The sequence below is a fragment of the Hippocampus guttulatus genome, chromosome 17 (assembly GCF_054856545.1).
Source record: "Hippocampus guttulatus isolate MCC_2025c chromosome 17, RoL_Hgut_1.0, whole genome shotgun sequence".
Classification (NCBI taxonomy): Eukaryota; Metazoa; Chordata; class Actinopteri; order Syngnathiformes; family Syngnathidae; genus Hippocampus; species Hippocampus guttulatus.
Genome location: NC_141277.1, coordinates 3149582 through 3172625, shown reverse-complemented (window position 1 = coordinate 3172625; position 23044 = coordinate 3149582). Strand labels below are relative to the sequence as shown.

Here is a 23044-nt window from a genome sequence, read left to right as displayed (position 1 = left end):
CTGTGCCTCGATCCTTACTTCAGTTACACTGACCACCGATTTGGGGGAAATACAGAGGAAGTACAGTACACGTTAATGCTGACAACAGTCGTGACATACTTAGCGTGGCTTACCACAGACGAGGGTAGGATGACTAAAATAAAAAGAGAAATGACTTTATGGGGCAAGACTCTGGATATCCAGTGATGTAACTCCCGAAATCCCGGCTTGACACATGCACGCCTGGGGGGGGGGGGAGAAAGTGATACCTCTTCTTACTTGGTGTATAAACCGATAATTATGTTTTCATTTTCATTGCTAACTTAGCCAAAGTTGTTTGGGGTGTCTTTTGCGGACCTTTTTTTTTTTTTTGGGCTTAAGTGTTTTACAGTGAATCATGGAAACCTTTCCAGTGAACACCTACACGCGCATGCAGAGAAAACTCTTGTCAACAAGCCACACGAAGTTTGGATTTATGCCCAAATTTTGACATGATTATGGCTATGCCTCGTTGGATGATGCACGAGTCGTCGGATTTGCCCAAAGGTTGGTCGCAAAAGGCAAGAGAAGCATATTACAAACAGCTCTCAGTAGCCCCTTTTAAACTGCACTTTTAATGCCTTATTTTCCCCCAGTCGATGCTGTGACCAGTTTCACAGTAAGTTCATTCTGTTGTTTAAATTTGTAGAAAAAACAAAGTAGATCACAGACGCAACACAAAACTCAAGTCAGTTCAAATGGCTTTAAGAAACACGAAATGATATCGACCATGTCAATTTCAAATTTCCAAAACTAACACCGGCATCAGATTAGATCTTAGTCTGCAGTTTAGCATTAAAAAAACAAAAAAGCACCATTTTTAAAACAAAGTTACAAGAATGACATTCCAATTTTTGGGGGGGAGGGGAAGAGTTAATTTAGGAGACTACACACAGAGTAAAAAAAAAAAAAAGAAATAACAGTATTCAGTCAAAAAAGAAAACTTGACTGTTGATGTGAAGTTGCGCTCCACCTCCCTGCATCAATTAAGAGCCCTTTTTTTTTATGACACATGTCAGATAAGAATGTTAAAATGCGCTGAAGGGTTAATGATAGCCATAGTTTGACCCTGCAACAAATTAACTTCCAAAGACTTAAATCCCCAAGACTCAGTGTTCTATTGGTTTTACGTTTTGATTTTAACACTGGCCAACTTTTTTTTTTTTTTTTTTTGTAAACACACGCCCCAGATAAGAACATTAAAACAATCACTAAAGAGTGGATGATGGACAGTTTGACCTTGAATGGATGTATGGCTTGTTTTTATAAATGTGTGTGCTAGGCAAGATTGGTATGTTACTTTAAAACAGTCAATTTATTTTATGGTGGAACATGCTTGATCTGGAATTTGGACAGTTTTTTTTATTTTTTAAATAGTGGTTTGCTATAGTGCGCACCAGAAAAGAATGTTCAAACGTGACTTAAAGCAGTCGATAAAGGGTTGACAGTGGCCACAGTTGGACCCTGGAACAGATTTATTCTAGTTCCTCTGGGAGAAATCGTGTCGATGGAACAAACCGCTTTCAGCGTTGCCATTTGGATGGACTGCATTGTGTTCACCTGAAAAGGAGGAGAAACTTGTGCTCAACTTTACCTCCTCGGCTGGGGGGGGGGGGGGGGGAAGGTTCTCACACACACACACACAAAGGCAGCAGCAGTGACTGCGGCTTTAAAAGAGATTGGGCCCGGCCGGCACTGTGATATCTGCACTGCACATATAGGCTCACATGAGCGAGCAGGCACAAAAGGCAAAAGACGCAAATCCGCTAATACAGTCGGACATATACAACACACACATACACACGCTCCCCTCCTCCCTCGCTGTGTTCTTTTATAGACACAGTCACGTCATCTCACAGTACACACTCAGGAATGCACACTCTTGTTTGTTGGCGTGTGTCGCCATGAACCTGCTCGTCCATCCATCAGTTACCGTGACGATTGTCCTCATGTTACCCCCCCCCATCCCGCCCGTCCCTCCCTCTCTACACTCCCCTTCCTCGCCTGCACAGCACGTAGCCGCTGTCTCGCTGCCAATTAATGCACAGAGGGCTGCATTGCAGTGAAGTTGGCGCGCTACGGAGTCTACAGACATGCATGTTCGTGCCAGCCAAGTGAGAGAGAGGAGAGAGAGGGGGGGGGGGGTTAATGGAGGGGAGGGATGGAGAATATGTTGAGTCAGGCAGACAGGACGGGCCGAGAATGCGCACACATTCTCACACATTCACACACACACAGCCGCATATTCACTTTAATATATGCAAGGAGTGAATAGCGGGGCACGTATGCATGCGCCAACATAAAGTCCCCACCCCTCTGCATTAAATATAAATTCTGCACATGCCTGATGAAAAATAAAAAAGCCCCCCCACCACCCTCCGCCGCCTTTCTTTCGTGTCCTCATTTTCCCGCCCTGCATTTGCACCTCAAACTTTTCCCAGAGTTAACACATCGCCTCTTCAGTCGTCTCGCCATCACGAGTCGCGGCAATGTCATCCCTTCTTTTGGTGGATTTTCATCAAGAATTTCATACCTACGCACGGCGTCATTTGCTCGAGCAGCAGGTCCAGGCATATTTGAATAAAATCAAGACGGAGAGACAATTGGCCAGATGGCATTCACATACGCACGCACGCTAGATATACACAATACATGCACATTTTTAAGAACCATCCAAAAGACAGCATTGGAACATAAAAGAGCAGTTTTAGCTCCTTTAGATGGAAGCAGTTCTTGTTCTAAGATCAGAGATGAAAGTGGACTTTCCTGAATAAAAAAATAAATAAATAAATAAATAAAAAATATATATATATTTTTTATGATTTTAACTGACTCACCAGATTTGTCGACATTTCTAATGTAGTCGGACAAAAAAAATCTCCATTCAAGTCCTTTTTCTCAAGCCATGACCACTTGAACGTGTTCCTAACACTCGCGTCAATTGCACGTACAGTATGTCAGCTTGCCTGTCTACCTGTTTGAACATTGCGCTGGGGCCGTCCGTACCTGGCCGATCACGCATGAATTAGTTCACACAAAACGCTATTCAAATACTCGACATTGAATGATTATTCTGCCTTTTGTGTGCACACGTGCACCCTTTGTGGTTTCCATTCTCACTGAAATTTCGAAATCGCAAGTAAGCATGTCCAGCGATGGTTATAGAGATACGATATGCTTATTCCTGAACAAGATATCATAGCTAACTAGCATGGCTAACATCGGCTAGTTTCCTTACAATCCTCAATTTTCCCAATCCTTAATTTCTTTTGCTAGTCCTGTCCCATAGTTTTTAAAATATGTTCCAGCCATCAAATTAAAAATGAGAGGACATTTGGAAACCCCGCCCCTCAGAACATTGAATATAATCTTGTCTTCGAAGTGTATTCACTTTTCCTCACTGGTGTAGTCCTGAAAATATATTTGCAGTTTTTGATTGACAGATGTGTTACTCCAGCACTGACTGTATTATTGTGGTTCGCTAAATATGTTCACCAAAAAGACACAACTTCTGGTCTGATGCGGTGCAGTGGTACAAAAGTGCTGACATGGAGAAAGTTGAACCGTTTGCAGTTCAACAGTGTTTAAAAGTCAAAACGGCTGCTGTTTATTTCCACCTATACAATGTCAATGTGAACAATGGCCGCATTATAAATATTCAAATCCTGCAGTTGTTCCCATGTCTAAAGTGTACCAGACAACAGATTCTATCCACGTTGAGACGGCAACGCTCCCTGGCAACAATTCTACCAATGGGGAACGAGCGGGTGTCTGCCTGTCTGAGTATCATTATGGGATGTCGAGAGAGAGCGAGCGAAAGAGAGCTTGCTCATAATGCAACATCACTATGGTGAGTATAGACCTCGCTGGGTGAAGTTGTCTGCGCACACCAAGGATCAAAAATCATTTCATTGACACAAAAAACAAAAAAAACAACAACAACAAAAAACTGTGATTCACGCAGTTATGTAACGGACAGACAGCAATGAAATGATCTGTAGTAGGCCCGTTTGTGTGTGGTATCTTTCCATTGCAAAACGCACCGCTAATCTAACAAGGAAAATGAACGGGGGGGGGGGGGGGGGAAAGCTAAATTCCAAGTTGAAAAACGGAGCGTAAAATTCATATAGCAGCTGCCTTAGATCATGTGGAACCATAAACCTTTGTCATCCGTTAAACGCTCTCGTAAATATTAACGTGGCTGTAGACAAAGGAGTTTAGGTTTTGGTCGCTTCTTTGCAGCACTCGGGTTTTGGCTGTTGAGGACACACGGAACCAAAGGGGAGGGGGGTGAAGTTATGCACCATCTGGGAACAAGATGCTGCCTTTTGGTCACTTTCAAGACAGTTGGTAGACACTAACGTGGGGTTCACCTTTCCACTGGTGCGATCAAATTCAGCAAAGGTGTTTAATGGATATCTCTGAAATGCTATTTTGAGGTTTGGGGAGTGTTAAGAGAGATTTTTACCCCGCCAGGCTGTTCGGAAAGGGTCAGAGCCAACAATCGTAAATGTTTAATCGGTTCAAAATTTACAATCACAAATCCTTAAATTGGGCCGAGCTGAGGACTCCATGACTGTGCATTGTTGTCAGACAACAACGGTACAAGTCTTGAGCATTTCTATCATGCATTTCACAAGTCAACCTTCAACTTCTCTGCAGCGACCATTGAAGGTAACAGTCCTGATGCCCTTTGGAAATGCGCTGCCTCTTGCAGGTCAGTCTTGGTACTACAACCAAAACAGACATCTGATTCGGGTGCAGACTTGAGAACATCAAGACAATGACGCCAAAAAAAGCATGACCGTGTTGGCACAAGCTAACGTTGAGGCCATATTTGTAGCAATACAAACTATAGTATAGAATGGACTTGGTTGTCGTTGCAAAATGGCAACTGTTTTTTGCATTTTCATGGCCTTGTGCCCAAGTATTTTAGTCTGCATCAGAGGAGTGGAAACTACAACTGCTAACACTTCACATAAAATGTTATAAAAAACCCACATCGGCTGATAATATGTCAAGCGCGATTAATTCGATCATTAAATCATCTCATCCACATTCTATAGCGCTGGTCCTGATTAGGGTGCCGGGGGGGGGGGGGGGCAGCTGAAGCCTGTCCCAGCTGACTTTGGACAGGAGGCATGTACACCCTGAAGTTGTCACCAGCCAATCGCAGGCTACACAATCAACGAGTCACCAACAAAACCCACGCAAGCACGGCAAAGACATTCTAAACTCCACGCAGGAAGGCCGAAGCCGAGACTTGAACCCAAGACCTCAAGTGTGAGGCAGATGTGCTTACCACTAGGCCCATCAGCCTCATTAAATCATACTTTTTCACAAGTTTCATATGGTCCTCGGAGGACTAATAAAGCATCAAAACTACAATGGGCCACATTCTCGGAGGCCTGATCCAGAGCCACACAGCGTGGCTGCCATAATGAAACCTGAGACGGACCGATGAATGTTGTTGTCTTTGCGCGTGCATCTGTGTTTGTGTGTGTGTGTGTGTGTGTGTGTGTGTGTGTGTGTGTGTGTGTGTGTGTGTGTGTGAGATCCCTTGAGGCAAAGGCAAATGGACTCCAAGTGGATGAGGGAGGTAAACAAACAAACAAACAGCGGCGGTAGCTAATGCCTCAAGAAGCACACAAGCATCTAAAGCCACCTCCATTATACATCTATGTACGAAAGTCGTAGTCCCCAAGCTCAAGAGACAGAAAAATTAACTGAACAGCCGTGAGAGTAAATACATGAACAAAAGGAGCGAGGAGCGACAGTGTGTGTGTGTGTGTGTGTGAAAAACGCAACCAGAACAAGTATGAAGTTGCAAAATCACAGTCATGTGGAGAGAGAGATGGGAGGGGGGGGGCATAACAATTAGACACTTGAGGAAGAGGAGGATGAGGAGGAGGGAGTGTGACAAAGAAAGGTGAAGCTGGCAAAGAGGAGCCTGCAGGGAAGATATGGATATGCTTTGGAAACACTCTCCATTCACGACAAAGAAAAGCATCGACAGTATTGCGGACTTCGGAAAGCCTATCAGGCAGGGAAGGCTCGTGGCTCACAAGTAACATTCTAATTCTATTCTGAAGTAATGCAATATACTGCGTGACACAGGGTTGACGCCCGAGTCTTTGCAATTACAACACTTTTTTAAAAAGCGTATTTCCCCACAAGGAAATACTGTCAAGTTCATGAATTCCACTTAACAAAAAGTAACACGAGTCATCCTTTCAAGACCGCTGAGTCATTGTCATGCTACTAATTAGCCTTGGGCTTTCCGCTACATGCTATTTACACAAGTATCTGCTTAAAAAAAAAGAAATTAACAATTTCCAATTCAACAAGGTCTCCAAATGATTAAGCGATGATCAAAAATAATTGCAGATTAATTTGTTGTCGATTAAATAAAGCAAATCTTTTGTTGTATTGTTTATCATATGGAGTAATCAGTTTGCAAAAAAGAAAAATAATAATAATTGTGCTAAAGCTTTAGACGCTGGAAGATCTGAAGTCTGTCAACATTTCCAGACATCACACATAATAACCGATTTCTGTCTTTTGGTTGGGTGGTGTTCTGTCGGGTAGCTGACGTGGGAGGTGACGACAACACATCAAATGCGCTGACGCACCACTGCGTCAGCGAAAAGAAAAAATATTTGCTATCTCGCAGCAACAAACTTGTCGCCGGGCCCAACATAATAGGTTTCTGTGTGACAATATGGATTACCATCACCAAAAAACACCGGGCAGTTTTTGTTGGGTCATATCCACTTCTTACACACGCACGCACGCACACACACACAGCCACACGCAAAGTGACAAAAATCAGCCGGCTAACAAATGAAGAAACAAATCAACACTGGCTACAGGCTGAGGTACAACCAAGAAATGTATATTCAGCACATCAAGTTCTTAGAAAGTGCTACTTGTGGGCCAGACCAGAATGACTTGCTTACAACAACAACAACTCTATATGTGCTAACTTAATGAATAAAACATATTCAGCAAATAAGGAAAAAGTTAAAAGGGACCGAAAAGTAACTATGATCTTAATGAGAGAGGGCAATCGTTGATTAATTGATCTCTGATTGATGATTAATTGATCAATCAGAGATCAATTAATCATGTCTGGCGAGGATAAAACTGCTGCCGACAGTCTTTTTTTTTTTTTTGCAATTTCTTGTCACATATGATGATGGCGACTATCACACACACATGCCGACCGCTGTTTCACCGTGTTGCCTTCTGGAAATATTTGTATGCAAAACAATTCTGGACCACATATATAAAGTGAAGCAGCAAGTAGGGCTGGGCTGCAAATGAGTGGGCCTTTCTTTGCGTCGGCGCACAACAGCGTATTCTTGTGTTCTTGTTCAATGTCAAATCTAGTTCACAACCTCAAAGTGTCATATGTCGGGATCAACGGAAACTCAAGACACCTTGTAATCAACAAAATACGGTCCAAACTCCGTTCTGTGCTTTGTCTCTTCGGCAAATCGCATCTGTGCTAGTCAGCTTCCCAATTCACGCCGATTCGAAGCATTTTTCTGTCAGTGTCTCACGCGCTGCGAAAATCAAATCACGTTTGGAACAAATACATGGCGCGCGTCAAAGATGGAGACGTCCTGTGAAATCTAATTGAATTGTCTCAACATGTGTGACGAGTGACGCTCCGCAGGCCGCCGTTGTCCTCAAAATCAAGGTCACGCGCCTCACAATGGGCGAGGAAAGACTGCTTTGCCAACGCGCACAACGATTTGGACATTTTCATTGTAATAACCTGCAAGAATGAATTATCGAAGCAAACAAGCGCAGCCAATTAGGTTCTAAAAAAAAAACTATAATTTTCAAAAAAGGGTAGTCTCTGCCACAGCACATTTAAGAAAACTATCAAGAGCATCTTCCCAATCTATCTATCAAGTGATGTCCTTGTCAAAAGTGGAGTCACGCGGCAGTAGAACAACGCTTATTAATACCCACCCAAGAAAATGAGACCTGCTTCGTGGGGATTTCACTTCTCACCCGTATTTAACACTATCACCGGTACTTTTAACACTAGTGTCCTCTGTTACATTTCACTTCGCAAACTATTGAGAAGAATTAACAGTGTTCTCTGTTGGTTCATGCTAAATAACGAGACGAATGTTTACTACGTCCTAACAAAATAAATACATTTTAAAAAGACAGACACTTTGGGGTGTCACAACCCCCCCGCCCCCGATATGAATCAGAAATTGCTTTTGAGGTTTCCATGTGCCTCTGAAATAATGGCATCAAAGACAACACTTAAGTTTGTCTATCTATCACCTATCGCCACAGCGTTGTCCTCAAACGACTGATTTCTTCTTCATCTTTTCACAGGCGGTGAGAAGAAAGGAAAAAAGAAATAAAATAAACCTCCAGCTTTTTTATTCGTTCATCCCGTCAAATCAATGATCTGCTGACTCATGCTAGTGTGAAATTAAGACCCTTAGGCCAGTGGAAAAAATGTACAGCCCTGTGTTATGTTTTGGACACAGGCGATGTCACATGCCGTCTATGTTCAGATGCCGGTGAAACAGATTTATTGCGTGACTGTTGCTGTGCTATCACATGCTGTACATTACGTGCATTTCACATGGACGTATTGACGTTTGTTGTTGATGTTTTTTTTTTTTTTTTAACTCCGCAAACTCTCACATTGAGTTTTGCTTTGCGGGTGTCAGAATATCAAACACGCCCAAAAAGGTGAGGAGTCCCGCAAGACCTGCTTCTCAGACCAAGATAATTTGTACAAGTCAAGCGAGAATCTTGAATGGAAAATCATAACACAGTTTCTAATTAACGCTATTTGCACAATATTTAAGTAACCACACAAAGCGAAACGGTTTTACAGCTTGAGATATTTTCATTCTGCTAATAGCATTCAGCTAACAGCTGAACGCTGCTGATTACTGTTGAATGCTGATCACCAAGAGATTTTTGGACAATTCCATACTCCCAATATTGTGGGAACAGTTTTGAGTGGGCCCCTTCCTCTTCCTACATGACTGCACCAGTGCACAAAGAAAGGTCCATAAAGACATGGATGATAGAGTCTGGTGTGGATGAACTTGACTGGCCCACAGCGTCCCGACCTCCATCCAAAACTTTTGGGATGAATTAGGCTACGCTCACACTCCAGGGCATGTGATGCCTAATTCAGATTTTTTCGTTCTCTTTTTATGTAGTCATTCACACTACAGAAACAAATGACAATGGAATGTGCACGACGCCAAAGGGCACACACAAAAGACAACGGCAGTATTTAGGTTCGTAAATACGGTGACGCATGAAGGGGCTCAAGATTTTATCATCTCTTATCGCCTAGGTAGTGAGGCGGGAGGAGGTAGAAACATTTTGGCGACATGAGGCAAAGCTCCCCGATCTCCCCGCAACACATGCCGTGCATTTTTTGTTTCTATGTTGAAAGTAACAGAGGCAACGCACGATGGCTGCCCTATGATATACGTCCGTGTTTGATCGATTAAACGCACATTTGTTCAACCCCCCTGGCCCCGACTTGGGAGTAAAACTGCAGCACATTTTCAAATCGACGCCTGTGGGTGCGCAAGAGTGTAAAGGCAACCTGCGTGCAGCATTGCTGCAGTGACGTCCTCGTGGTCCTCGCCCGCGGGAATATATAAAAATAAAAAAAAAGCCTTTCGAGCGGAGACTGAGCCAGGCTTTCTCATCCAACATGAGTGTGTGACCTCACCTCTACGCTTCCGTCTGTCAAAAAATGATCGGAAACGTACTCCTAAACCTTATGGACAGCCTTCAGAGAAGAATTGAAACTGTGAAGGCGTGGACCGAAATCATATTGATTCCTGTCGATGAGGAATGGGATGTCACATCAATTCATATGTGCGGCAAGGCGAGTGAGCGAATACATTTGGATATACAGTATAGTCTAGACTTGAAGGAAGGGCCACGTGTAATTTACTGAAAAGTTCATTCACCCTGTAAAATGACAACAAGAAAGTCATTGCATCATACCCTCTCAAACTGGGCTGTTCCATATCGAATCGCAATCGCGCTGAGACGAACCAAATCGATCAACCTTAAAATAAAACCAAAAACCTTCAAAAAAAAAAAAAAGAGCAATCCACGGCCATATGTATAAATGTGTCTTTATACACACACGCGCGCACACAGTAATACTGACATCATGGTGCCGTTTCAGAGCTGACACACATGCGTGACATGTCAGCGGCTCCACACAGCCACCAGAGGAGCGTACCAAATGAGGACACCTCTTTCAGCATCAGTGCCCTACTGTCTAGTGAGTCAGGCCAAACACCCACACATACACATACATGCAGTCACGCAGATAAGTACAGTGCTAGGCTTTGGGCGGAGAAATTAAAAAAAAAAAATAATAATCATGGTGTGTCGCGCAAGGTGAATTAAAAAAAAAAAATCTCATGAAGTCAAAAACTCACAATGGGCTCAAGTGTTAAGATAACATAACAGGCCGTCACTGTTCGAGAGCATACATACATAAACACTTATTTTCAGAGCGCACCCTCCCCTTAAGCGGCCGCCCACTTGCACTCGCACGCGCACATGACTGTGAACTAAGCCCAGCGTACATGCGCTCAAATGACATGTCACCTTGGATAACCTCAGCGCACGGCAAAGAGCCCCAAATGACCTGGGTAAACACTGCTTGTTTGTCCCGGTCAGACTTAATCAAGCAGTCAAAATAGGCCACTTTCTTAGCATGGCTTAATACCGTCGACTTCCCTCGCCGCCCTGTGCATTATTGTTCGCCACAAACATAACTTCAGCTCACTTATGCTCCAGTTTTGTGGAGCAAAACACTCACATAAAGCTAACAAATACTGTACGTCGACCAAGGGGTTCACCATCTTGCCAAAGAGTTGACACTCCAGTAGAGAGCAAGACAGTACTGCATCGAGTTCTGGCAGGCTTTCTTTTGAGAGTGATTTCGAACGATCTTGTCCAAAAACAGGTCATGGTAATTCATAAGTTCTCGGGGTGATGTTTACGGCTCAACCTTTGTCCATTTTGAGCTTAAGGACTTTCCCTCCCCCAAAAAAAGGCTTGGGCAATGTTCCTGGCCTTTCATACGCATGGATTTTTGGATCAAATGAGGTCAGCACATCGACATTTTCTTTTTTGCACACTTCCAATGGCCTTCCAGGAGTGTTTATGAAAAATGAATGAATGAATGTAACAGACTTCCTTTTATCACATTTTTAGCATGAGAATGAAAAAAGCAGTCATAGTTCGTCTTCACGGATCAGAAAGACACATGGAAATGAGATTAGCATCACAGGAGGATGTTGAGAAAGGGACAGGCGTGGCCTGTTGAGTGTTCACGTTGATAAAATATAAAATCTCATTTTCATACAGGAAAAAAAATAACTAAATCACCCCACATGCTATGTTCAAGTGTCCTGAGGCTTCCATTAACTCAAGTAACTGATCCGAATTATGACCGTACCCTTTGGAAGTTCAGCCTAAATATCAAATCACGGGTTCGGAGTGCTTCAAAAGAGTCTCTTGAGTTGGTTACATACAATACAAAAACGTGACGCGAGGATCAAACAACTTGATTGTGGCTAAAGATATGACAAAATAACTCGAGCCCTGTCACAACTTTAAAAAAAAAAAAATTAACATTGCAGAGGATATGTTTTACGAGAAATGATCACGATGGACATCCTTATTTATTTTAATTCCAGTGATAGTGATGGAAAAATAGTCCATTTTAAGTGCAATTGCCTTTCAATTCTTAAGAATAGTGAACATTTGCAATGAAATGTAGACCCCCCCCATAAATTGTAGTCATCAGAAATATCTCTCTATATATGGCGACGTGTCTTTATGTACATGTAGCGATTTCAAGCGAGCTGCAATCTCTCAATCGCAAGATAATGCAGTAGACATTTTGCATCGAGAGATCCAAACTTAATCTGCTGATCTCGTCAATTCTGGCAGTCGAAACGGGTATCTGGTGCCGGTGGCTCGTCTCTATAAATTCTTTGCAGACGTAGCAAATGTCCACATAAACAAGCAATTAAATAGCACAAAAAGAGCACCGGCGTGAGAGGATAGCTGTTAGCTGAAGTGCACGGTTGCGCCAGCAAGCATTAGCGCGGGTGTACATTGCGACGCCTCATTCATGAATGAGAGCGTGCCGATGAACACGTGCAAATCGAACGAAAACATTCAGAGCAAACCATTTAAAACGGTCTCAGGGCGCGCTAAGCTAACTTCATGTACTGGTTTAACGAGTGCACCCAACTTTTTTTCCTTGGTGGCGTCAGCACTTATTTTAGGAACATTTTTGACCACATCACGTTCACACAGCTGACAAACCATAAAAATTCAGCACCTGAACAATTGATCTAAATGTCCTTATTTTTTGAATTCTGTCAGGGACATTACAGCAGAAGTCAAGTCAACTTTATTGTCAAATGTGCTCCATGCGCAACATACAGCACAGATGAAATTACATTCTCAGGAGAGAGAGGAGCATATGCTCAGTTTTACGGTCATATGTAGCCAAACTGTCACATGTGCTTCTTTTGGAACCACTTGCTTACCATGTACACACCCGCTCTACTCGCAAAGCTGTTCTGTATAAAGTAGTTGTGGGACCATACAGAAAGGTGTCCGGGTGCGCATCGTAACTGAGGTGTGTGTATCAACAAAGGTCATGCTGACAGAAAGGACTTGACAGGAAGGCGTCATCAATGCATCGGCTTTCTTTACTCCAATATGCAAATGACAATGTCGACTGTCCAACTGCGAAAAGTTGCCTTTTGATTTCCTGACACTATCCACGGGGCTGCTCCCAGCAGCAGCACATACAGTATATAGGAAGCATCTTTGCCAATTAGCCTCCCGCGCTTATTACTTTACACGCTAATTTGCAGGCTCTGTTTACCAGCACAAGCCTTGAGAGAGGCTCTAAGTTTGCGGCAATTAAATTATGCACGGCGCGCAGCACAAGAGCCCGGAAAAATTGAGGTGGGCTGCAAGGAAAAATGCTGTTCGCGCAAGCTAATTCTTGCTGCCTACTTAATGTCTTGGTGACTACGGCCAGGGTTTTTATTTTTTTATTTTTCTTGCTTTTCTTTGTGCGCATCCGTGGGCATTTCATTCCAAATTATAGGTTTTACTTTCATTGAGCGTCGCCTCACTGCAGCTGAAAAGATGCAAAGAAATGTGCAGAGTCAGGCATCTCTCCGTCTGCTGCCAGGACTACCAAGACAATGCTTGGACAAGATGAGAGATGGATCGAAGGAGACGGATCTTCAGTTACACGCGTGACATTTATCTTTGACGTATCGTGATGCCAATGACATCATGGATAACGTGTATGTGACAATGTATGGTGAGTCGTAATGTGATTTCAAACTAGGGCTGGGAGATAATCAAACTCAAATATGGATCGTGACATCAATGGAAAAAAAAATGCACAGTCCAAGAAATATGGCAAATTTGCAATTTGTGAATTCACCTCGTGGTAGATTTTTGGGAACCTGGTCCGGATTTATATGAACGCCCTGTCTCGTGTAGTTTTGCGCGCAATTTGGTGCCGACGAACTATGGTGAAGTGAGGGGTGGAGCTTCATTTAGTCAGGCCTTAGCCCAACTAGAAAAGGAGTACATTGCCACCAACCTCTGGCATAAATGGGCAATCATAAACTTTTTAAGGGGTGTCAATTGCTCGCTCATGGTCTTTGTTTGCAGCAGGGTTGTATAAACATTTAGATAGACATTTTATGTATAACATGCATGGCATAACCAATCGCTGAAGATTTATTAAGGGTCACAAGACAACAAAATTAGGCAATATGAGATTGATGATTTTTTTTTTTTTTTTTTTTTTAATGCGCTTCAAATTAAATGGCACATTTTTTGGACTTTCAAGTGTCATTAAGTGGCAAAATTCAATTTTCCGTCCCGTTTGAGGACAATCTCATGACTTGTTTTGGACTAGACGCATGCTACATGCTGTCTATTCATGCTGAAAATACTCATAACAATCAACCCCATGCGCACAAACACACACCAGGCAACACGCTCCCCCTCCTCCGCCGCTTCTCTCCTGTTCTTTTTCCTCTCCCCATCCTTTCATTCCCCCAGCCAGCCACGAACGCCCGGACATGCGGCATCACAAGAACGCAAAACACAAACGCAGGCACGCCATTTCATGCCATGTGATTGCGCTAGCTTGGCGTCACGCCAATGTCCAAACATGTCACTTAGCAGAGAGCTGACACGCACACGCAAAAGACGCTCACACTGAGCGGATGCATTTGTCGAGACTTTCTTGCCGGATGACATTTAGCTGTGAGGATTCTCCAACATTTCCATGACCAAAAAAACAAACAAAAACCATCAAAAAATTTGCATTTCACTTTTTGTTTACCGTTTCATTGTCATTTTGGAAAGCTTCCTGAAAGGAGCACACCATGGCAAGAAAAGCCAAACGAGCAACATTTCAAGAGGCCTCATAGCTTTTTTGCTGAGCCTGTTTTTCTAAAATTCAACAAAACGCAAAAAAATTAATAATAATTAAAAAATAATAATAAACCCGAAGTGAATTGGAGACCAGAGTATCTGAGGATTCAAAAATGAGTACTTCTGCTTTCAGGAACGCCAATCAATAGCAATTTTATTATCCTGCCGTATGCGTAGAACTGCTTGATGATCTTGCAAAATACATAGAAAGGCATAGGAAAGGCCACCAGAAGTGTGTGTCTACTACTGTCTTTCTTCAAAACATACCAAAAAAAAGTAGAGCGTGTAATAAAATTCCGAGAATACAAATTACGCCACCTGGAGTAGAGATTCAAAGAAGAGAGCAACTGCTGTGGTTTTAGTAATGGCTCGCTATGAGCACAGTTTGAGAGTTCAAGGCAATGATATCATGGGAGATGCATCTTCTGGTCACAATTTTATTTAAAGGAGACTTAAAGAATCTTTCTCTACAGTTTAGAAGTGTTCTCGGGTATCTTACTAGCATGTCAAATGTGTTGTGATGTATTGTCAAAATACACCAAGGATCAAGAATTACAGTTACACTTGTCACCATCTTCTCCCAGCCTGATTTGCAGTGTTGGCCTTGTCTCATGCAATTCAGGTGGGTCTCACCTGGCAGCCCTCGACTTGGGGGGGGGGGCAACACCGACTGAGCATTGGTTACCAGGCCATCTGATGAGGTTTTGGCTCAAGGCCACATCATTTCTGTGTAGCACAGCTGTCATTTGAAAAAGGCTAATCTTGACTCAGTTGAGCTGCCAAGACATGCAGAGGAAATTGGTGTTGGGGGGGGGCAGTCTTACGCAAATTAGTAAAACTTGACTCAAAACCGGCAAACTTCAGAAGGGCTTGCTCAGACTTTTTTTTTTTTTAAATAGGCAGCTCATCAAAGATTTTGGAGCAGCCCAGTGGCCTTCTGGATAGCACATCAGAGTTCAAGGCTCGGTTTTAGCCTCCTGTTGGGAATTGGCATGTTATCCCATTGCGAGAGGCTTCCTCCCACATTCCAAAAACACAAAACTTGGGCTAAACTGTGCATACATTTGGGCATGGGTGGGAATGTCTAGATGTGCCCTGCGATTAGCTCGCCACCTGTCCAGGGTATGCCCCGCCTCTCGCCCAAAGTCTGCTGGGTTCTGCTCCAGCTCGCCTGCTATTCAGAAAACGTATTTTGGATTCTTTAACCATAAACCCCAAAGGTTTTTAGACTTTTGTTGGGTTGAACAGGTAGAAATTCCATCGAGCTCGGTCCACATTCATCATGGGAAAAAAAATTGTTTCAAAGGCTGGCAATGGCCACATGGTGGAGGGGGCGCGGTCAGCAGTGACTCATTTACATGTGTCTCACCTTTTTGAAAAAGAAACACATTCATCCATGAATATATATATTTTTAAATGGTGTCAGTGAATTGGACACAGTTTTAAATTGCGAAAAGAAGGCCCTGCAAGCCAACAAGCAGATATTACAAGTACCTTAAGACAATTCCCCTCTTAAATCATTAGCATCCTTCCATGCCACACCGAGACAGCAACAACATTTTAATTAAACAGACTCACGGGTGGCTTCACTGGTTACCCACTTGCACGTTCTAATGAGATGCCATTGTGACAGAAACCTTGAGGGGCCTGGAAAAAATAGATGCAGTGTAAACACAGGTTTCAGCCGACACCTACACAGTAGATTCATAGCTATACTGTACGCTGTGACTCTAGAGTGAAAACAAAGACGAGTGGGAAGACTTTGCAGTTGACTCGCAGCCAGCGACAAGCCCCAACACACACACACATGCATGTGTGCATGCATCCACGCACGCACACACCTTATACTGGCACCAACTCACCAACTCACAAACACACACACACACGTGGCAAGGAAATATACAAGACCATTGTATGAGAACATGACGTCCGCCCGCTGCAGCATATCGCATGCCATCCACGGTGAGTCAGCACTGCGTCTCAAGAAGGGAAAATGGCTGATGCATAAACATACACATAAATCAAGGAAGGCCACATTAAGTGAATGAAAAAATGTGCTGCTACAATTGATGTGCAGTAAAATCCTCCACCATCGCGGGTTCCTAGTTCAGAGTCCCGCTATTTTGTCAACTTCAGGGGTGCAGTTAATTACACTTGTTGTTCTAGATCAGGGGTGTCAAACTCATTTTTGTCAGGGGGTTGGGGGGGGCACACTGTAGTTATGGTTATATAACTCGGGAACGTCTATGCTGTGGATTTCACTGACTGCGGGGGCGGTCTATAATGTAATCCTCGCAGTTTGGAATTTTGCACTTTAATCAAAGAAGTGTAACTTTTTGTTGCCAGGCAGAAAGAGAGCCGTAATTTTTTGCAACAGATTTTTCCTGTGCTTCTCACGAGCACTTTCAAGCCTCAAATGGGATCGAAAAGTGCTGTCGTTCTCTCTCCTTGACACTACCCCTTTGCACCCTCCTCCTCCTCCTCCTTGTCCTCCTCCTCCTCCTCTCCCTGGGCCCCCTCGTGGAATGCTGTATAGTACAAGGCCTATGGAGGAAGGGCATCCCGGGACACAGCTAGCGCACACACGCACGCACGCACACACACAAATACACACGCACACATAAATACAGCTGCCGAGAGTTTGAGCCGTCACGACCCTCTGGAGGAGCGCCAAGGCACTGAAAGGTTTAGAGAGAAAGGAGACAAGAAAGCACATGAACTTATTCACGTGTGTGTGCTTGTGTGTGTGTGTTAATCATAAACATGAAAGTCGTCTCTGTGTCTGCCTTATACAGTAATCCCTCGCAATAACATGGTTCATCTTTCACGGCTCTGCTGTTTCACATTTTATTTTTATTTAACACAGTGCATTCTGTTCTGCAACCTGATTGGCGAAGGGACTGTGGACTAATGTCAACAGCCTTCACACCTCATCGCTGTACAGCTTGCCAAATTTTCTCCATGACAAAACCGACAATGTCAACAAAACATTCTGTACAGTATTTCCAAAAACTGCCAGTTGTTAGAAAATCTTTATATGTTTGTTTTTTTACATGTTTGAGCCTGAAAAAAGACTTCATCTTTGGTTTCATTCAATACAGTATTGTATTGTTTATGTAATAATTGCAAAAAATGAAAATGGCTACTTCACGGATTTCACTTATTACAGGTTCTTTTTGGAAAGTAACCTCTGCAATAAATGATTGATTACTGTACAGTCTAAAAAAAAAAAGAAAAAAAGATTCCATGCTCAGAATTCCTATAGCGCCTCAAGATGTGTTTGTTTTAACAGTAGCTGTGTTATTTTATATTTTTTAACAAACTGTGACTTTAGGGTTGTGTGTAAACTACTGACATCCAGGCCAATTCCTTGCACAATTTGCAAGTCGGGCGATTAATTGGTCCGGCCCTTAATAAAAATGGCAAGAGTCTGCACTTTTGTTACTTTCGGCTGTGCTTAACTCTACGCCAGTCAGAAAACCTACAAATGTAAAGACACTCAGGTGACTATACTGTATGGAACCACAATAAACTTGGCAGAAAAAAAACGTGGGCCACTTGACATTGTTCTCACTAATAAATTAGGTGATTGATTTAAAAAAAAAACATTTAGGGAAGGACAGGAAAGCCACACGCAGTCTAATATTGTGAAATTTTCTCCGTAAGAATGTCTCTTGAGAAACGTCCCCTGGGTGAAGGTACAATGTTAGTGGTTGTGAGACGCACACACTCTTTATGACCTCAGGGTTCAAGCAAGGTGAAAGCAGTCACAAAAAGTGACATTTAAGACCTCCTTTTCATCCCAAATACACTTGCACAGTTCGAGTCCAAAAAGGAGCCATTCAAAGGGATGGTGTGTTTACTGCAGTGGGAAAAATGGGGAAAAGCAGAGATCCTGTGCACTGCAGGGACTCCCAAGTCACAATCGTTTCATTGTGGGTGGAGATTTGGGTTTTGTTTTGACTTCAACGTGACGCAACCTTGTTTTTTGTGTTTGTTGTTTATTTTGATTTTGGTCAAAAGGCACTTTCCCCTCTTATGGTCGCGTACGGTTAAAAGTATGACAACAGCTTAACAAAAATAATAGAACTCGGGGCAACCATTTTGAAATGACTTTTGAAACTCGAACGCAGCACTGCAGTGTCATGTCAGCACATTCAAACGAAGACACACAACCATTTCGTCACAGACATAAAGCAAACGATAGTGTAGTTACAACATATACATTTCATGATATATTTACCCGAATATATGTGGCTAGTCCATGGACTGTCAGCCGGCGACGACGACCAATGAAGTTAGATTAAAAAATGCAGCGCCTTCCTTCTTCCTTCCTTCCGTCCTCTCTATCGGTTCTTGTTGCTCCTCCGTCGCGCAGCTCCCTCGGCCACGCTCGCCTTCCCAGTGTCCGCTGCCTGGCCGCCTGCGCAGGAAGTGGAAGTCGGCTCACGCGAGCAGTTGACGGGGCAGCCTGACATCATGGCCCGTTTCACGAACGGAGCTTCGCTTTAAAGACGCAGACATCTCTTGTTTGGGGTGGGGGTGGGGGTTAGTCAATGGGGCTATATAGCTCGGTTTGTATGGAAGCGAGCGAACGCGACGGGAGAGGTGTCTTCGTCGGTCCGCCTTTTACGGACACGTGAACTCGGTGCACTCCGAAGCGTTAAAAGAAGCCGGCGAACCACCCCCTCCCCCTTCCCCTCACTTCACTTCTCAACCCTGTCATGACAGCGGGGAAAGTAGCCTTTCGTTGGGCCAAGTATGTCTTCGTGGTGCTTTCGTGAAAAGATGAATAAATGACACCGCACAGGGACTCCTTGTGCGCGAGAATAACGTGAACATGTGTAGCCACCTCACGTGTCCTCAGATGACAGCTACGAACGAGTCTCTGCGCATGCGTCTTTTTTCTTCTTTTTCTTTGGCAAAAGTGGTAGCGCCCGCTGCTGGTGGCGTGGCTCACTGCAGCCAGGGACAAAGGAATGGATGATAGATAGATAGATAGATAGATAGATAGATAGATTTTCTAATCCGTTTCATTGGTCAGAACATTGAATATTTGTACAATTTAGACGAAACATTTGAATGTTTTACTTGTAACAATTTAATGTTTGCGTACATTCCACAAAGTATGAACTCCTGTAACTATATTTCGTTTGCTTTTATGTATTTATTTATATTTATTCAATTTGATTTTATTTAATATTTCAGAATACATTAACATTTCACTTGTAACAATGATAAACATAAGCTTTTGGCACTACCACTTTTGCTTTATAATCAGATTTTTTGACTTTCGTGAACCAGTAGGCCATATTCACCAACCTTTACGCAGCATTCCCATGCAATTGGTAAACTAGTTATGACAAATAAGTGAAATAGTTATGACATGGCATGAAACAAAGCATTCTGAGAGGTCAACTTCTGTTTTTCGGGAAAAAGAAGAAATGAAAACAAAAGTAGCATGACTTCATGATCACCAACTGTGGTAACTTTTGAGTTCATGTAGGCTACGGTGTACAGTGAGTACAGACGGCATAACGGCAAACAACATGATTAGCCCTCTTATGTCGGACAGGGACGTTTCATCATTTCAGACTTGTGTGGACAAATTGTTTTATATTCTTATAGTCTTACAATATTAAGACAACATTTATTAGCGAAATCTAGCTCATGCAATGATTTGCTCGCTAAGGAACGGCAGTAAAGGCAGAGGTGGGCGTTTACACCTGTCATCACCTGTCCGTCAGTACCGACGGGAGATCCCTCAGTCCGTCATTGACAAACTCCTGTTTTTGCTGATGGCTGATGCTAACTTTGAAATATTGACAGAATAAGCGCCGATGGAAGTGATTTTCGTCAGTCCCCCGCCTTGCACCCGAAACGCAAAGATGGGGGGCAGGAGGAGGAGCAGAAATAGTATATGAATTTATATATTTTTTATGTGAAATGATCCAAACCGTTAATAAATGAACACAACTGTGAAATGTTACCCTTTCTGTGCCTTCGGCTAATTGCTTACATGGCATCACATGATGACACATACACATCAACCACATGCTTTACGGTTGTCCACACAAAGACGGCCTTTGGCTTTCAAAGTATGTGACATGAGGCACCACAAAGCATGTAAAACAGACCTGAGATGCATGTCCAAGTATGTTTCTGTCGCGATGTAGGCATTACATTATTTTCAACGAAATATGCATTGGAGTGGATGATGAACAATCAAACTTGTTATTCATAACGATGGTCATGACATTCATTCGGTCACCATCAGGAAGACATTTTACACGCAAGACTTAAGCACTGTGCAATAAATTTACCAACCCTTCAAAACAGCGATACTGTCACCAAGTGGCATTTTGCAGGTGTTGCTGCAATAAACAAGCGTATGCAGGTTAGCACAAGCTTAGGCAAAATCATTTGCGTATGTCGTATTTGAAACAGGCAGATACTATACCATTTCCGATAAGTTCCATTTCCCGTTTTCATTAGTTCTCTTCTGTGGTGACATCATAAAAAAATCTTTGTGTTTTGGCGCTCAGAGGGCTGAAGTCTTGCACGATTTGCAGAAATCTTGACACTTCAACTCCAACATAATTTTCTCTAATTTGAATGCGCACTTCATACTGAACAGCCAGATGGTTTCCTATGATGCAAAACACTCAACTTCCTGTTCTATGGTCATCGCTAAACATTTGTTTATGCTCACTGGGCTGAATGAACAGCCGTGTACACTGTAAGACATAAACGACAGACACTTGGAAGTTTTAATTCCAGTTAAGAATCCATTTTAATGCACGTAAAATCTTTTTTTCCATTTGACATTCAGTGGGTGCACTGGTGAACAACTTCAGGCTACATATGGCCCTTGAGAGCATTTGAGCAATGCAATTCCAAAAACCTCAGAGGAACTGTTACAAAAATCTTCAAAGCATGTAATCCACAAACACGTTAAAGTGACAGAAGTGGTACTTTTTGACACTCAAACAACTGGCGAAAAACCACCAAGCTTTGCGATGCTGAACATTTCCAGCTGCCCCCAAAGTATCTGGATTGGACCGTTTCAAATTCTCGCAGCCTCGCTTTCATCCCAGCTACATGTCCACGAAGACCATGAAGCACCATCCAAGCCCACCCACCATGAACATGGTGATCTGCATGCTGTAGATGAACAGGTCATTGACGACGCCGAAGTCCAGGCGTCTGTGGCCGAGCAGGAAGAGGATAACGGACAATTTGTACTGCAGGCGCAGGAGGGCACGCACGCCTACGTACTGCGTGAGGAAGAGTGCCAACAGCGCCACCCAGAGGAGGGATGTGAGCAGGCTGCAGCCGAAGTAGAGCAGGAAGCGCAGGAAACTGTAGATGCAGCGTGAGCGACCGTAAAGCTCAAAGTTGTTGTACTTGCTGCGCACCAGTTTGGTGGCATGTGCCGCTCCGCACGCCGAGTGCATGCAGGTGGTGTGGGGGCCATGGAAGCTGCGCACCCGCCGAGGGATGGGGATCACAGGCATGGGTGGGCTACAGGAGCCCCCTGTCAGACGACGTCTTGTCTGTCGTGTTGGCTGCCCCTTTTTGCATCATGTGGTGGCTGGATGTCTTGTGAGCAGAATCCACAGACTGAAAACATAAACATTACATTTACTGTAATTACGATTTTGCCTTGACGTCGGTTAGATTACGGTTCGCTCCCATTTAAATGCAAATTACATCCGACACTTCGGTGAGCAAAAGGCTAGCCTGGTTAGTCAAATGCAACTAAATCACAGTTGAAAAACAGAAGCTTTATTGTCAATTGTCATTGAACTCACTTGCAGGCTAATATATTGCATTAGCAGTCCTGTCATTGTAACGAAAGAGCAAGCTATCGAGGTTACTTACATGCGACACCCCGGCGCCCTTTTCCACCTTCAAAAATATGTTTGTGACATACAGTCTCCGTGTCACGTTATCAACTGTCGTTTTTGTATGTGTTCAACCATATATAGATGCTTTCGCTCACGTAGATAACATGCCGAAAATCACATGGTGTCGTAAAGTAATGCACGACAACTGGGTTGACGGCACTGCATTTAAAGAGACAGGACACGTACTTGGAGTTTTGCGCTTGCGCGCACATGTACGCTCAAGCATACTTTGAAATAAATACTGTGATTATTACAGTACATGCATTTTTATATACTGTTAATTTTACAGTATAATAAAAAATATGATTTTTAAAAATCATAAAAAAACAACATAAATCAGTTTAACATAATTTAAATAACTGAACTGTTTTTTGTCAGTATTAAGCAAATACAGTACTTATAAAATCATATTAATCATAAATATATGTATTAATGTTTGTTAACTAGTAGGAGAAATCACATCCGACTAAATTGCAAGTGAATATTAAGACCATAATAACGGGTAAAAATAGGAAATGTAAATGAATATCTATCTATCTATCTATCTATCTATCTATCTATCTATCTATCTATCTATCTATCTATCTATC

At 43.0% G+C, this 23044-nt stretch overlaps 2 protein-coding genes across 2 annotated transcripts in view; both read right to left on the bottom strand.

The window, feature by feature from the left end:
* Positions 1 to 19226, bottom strand: part of nacc2 (NACC family member 2) — a 33712-nt gene extending 14486 nt beyond the window's left edge. The window contains exon 1 of the mRNA XM_086135136.1: positions 18788 to 19226. The gene's annotated coding sequence lies outside the window, so the exon portion shown is untranslated. The remainder of the gene's footprint in view (positions 1 to 18787) is intronic.
* A 2086-nt stretch (positions 19227 to 21312) lies between these two features.
* tmem250 (transmembrane protein 250) lies at positions 21313 to 22579 on the bottom strand. Its single transcript, XM_086135122.1, has 2 exons — positions 22429 to 22579; positions 21313 to 22167 (listed from the first exon to the last, which is right to left on the bottom strand). The coding sequence occupies exon 2, from the start codon at positions 22059 to 22061 to the stop codon at positions 21642 to 21644; it is 420 nt and encodes a 139-aa protein (XP_085991248.1). The 5' UTR covers positions 22062 to 22167; positions 22429 to 22579; the 3' UTR covers positions 21313 to 21641.
* Between the last annotated feature and the right edge of the window lie 465 nt (positions 22580 to 23044).

What these genes read in the sequence shown, in the direction of transcription:
- tmem250 (XM_086135122.1), bottom strand. Translation starts at nt 22,061, where the DNA reads ATGCCTGTGATCCCCATCCCTCGGCGGGTGCGCAGCTTCCATGGCCCC.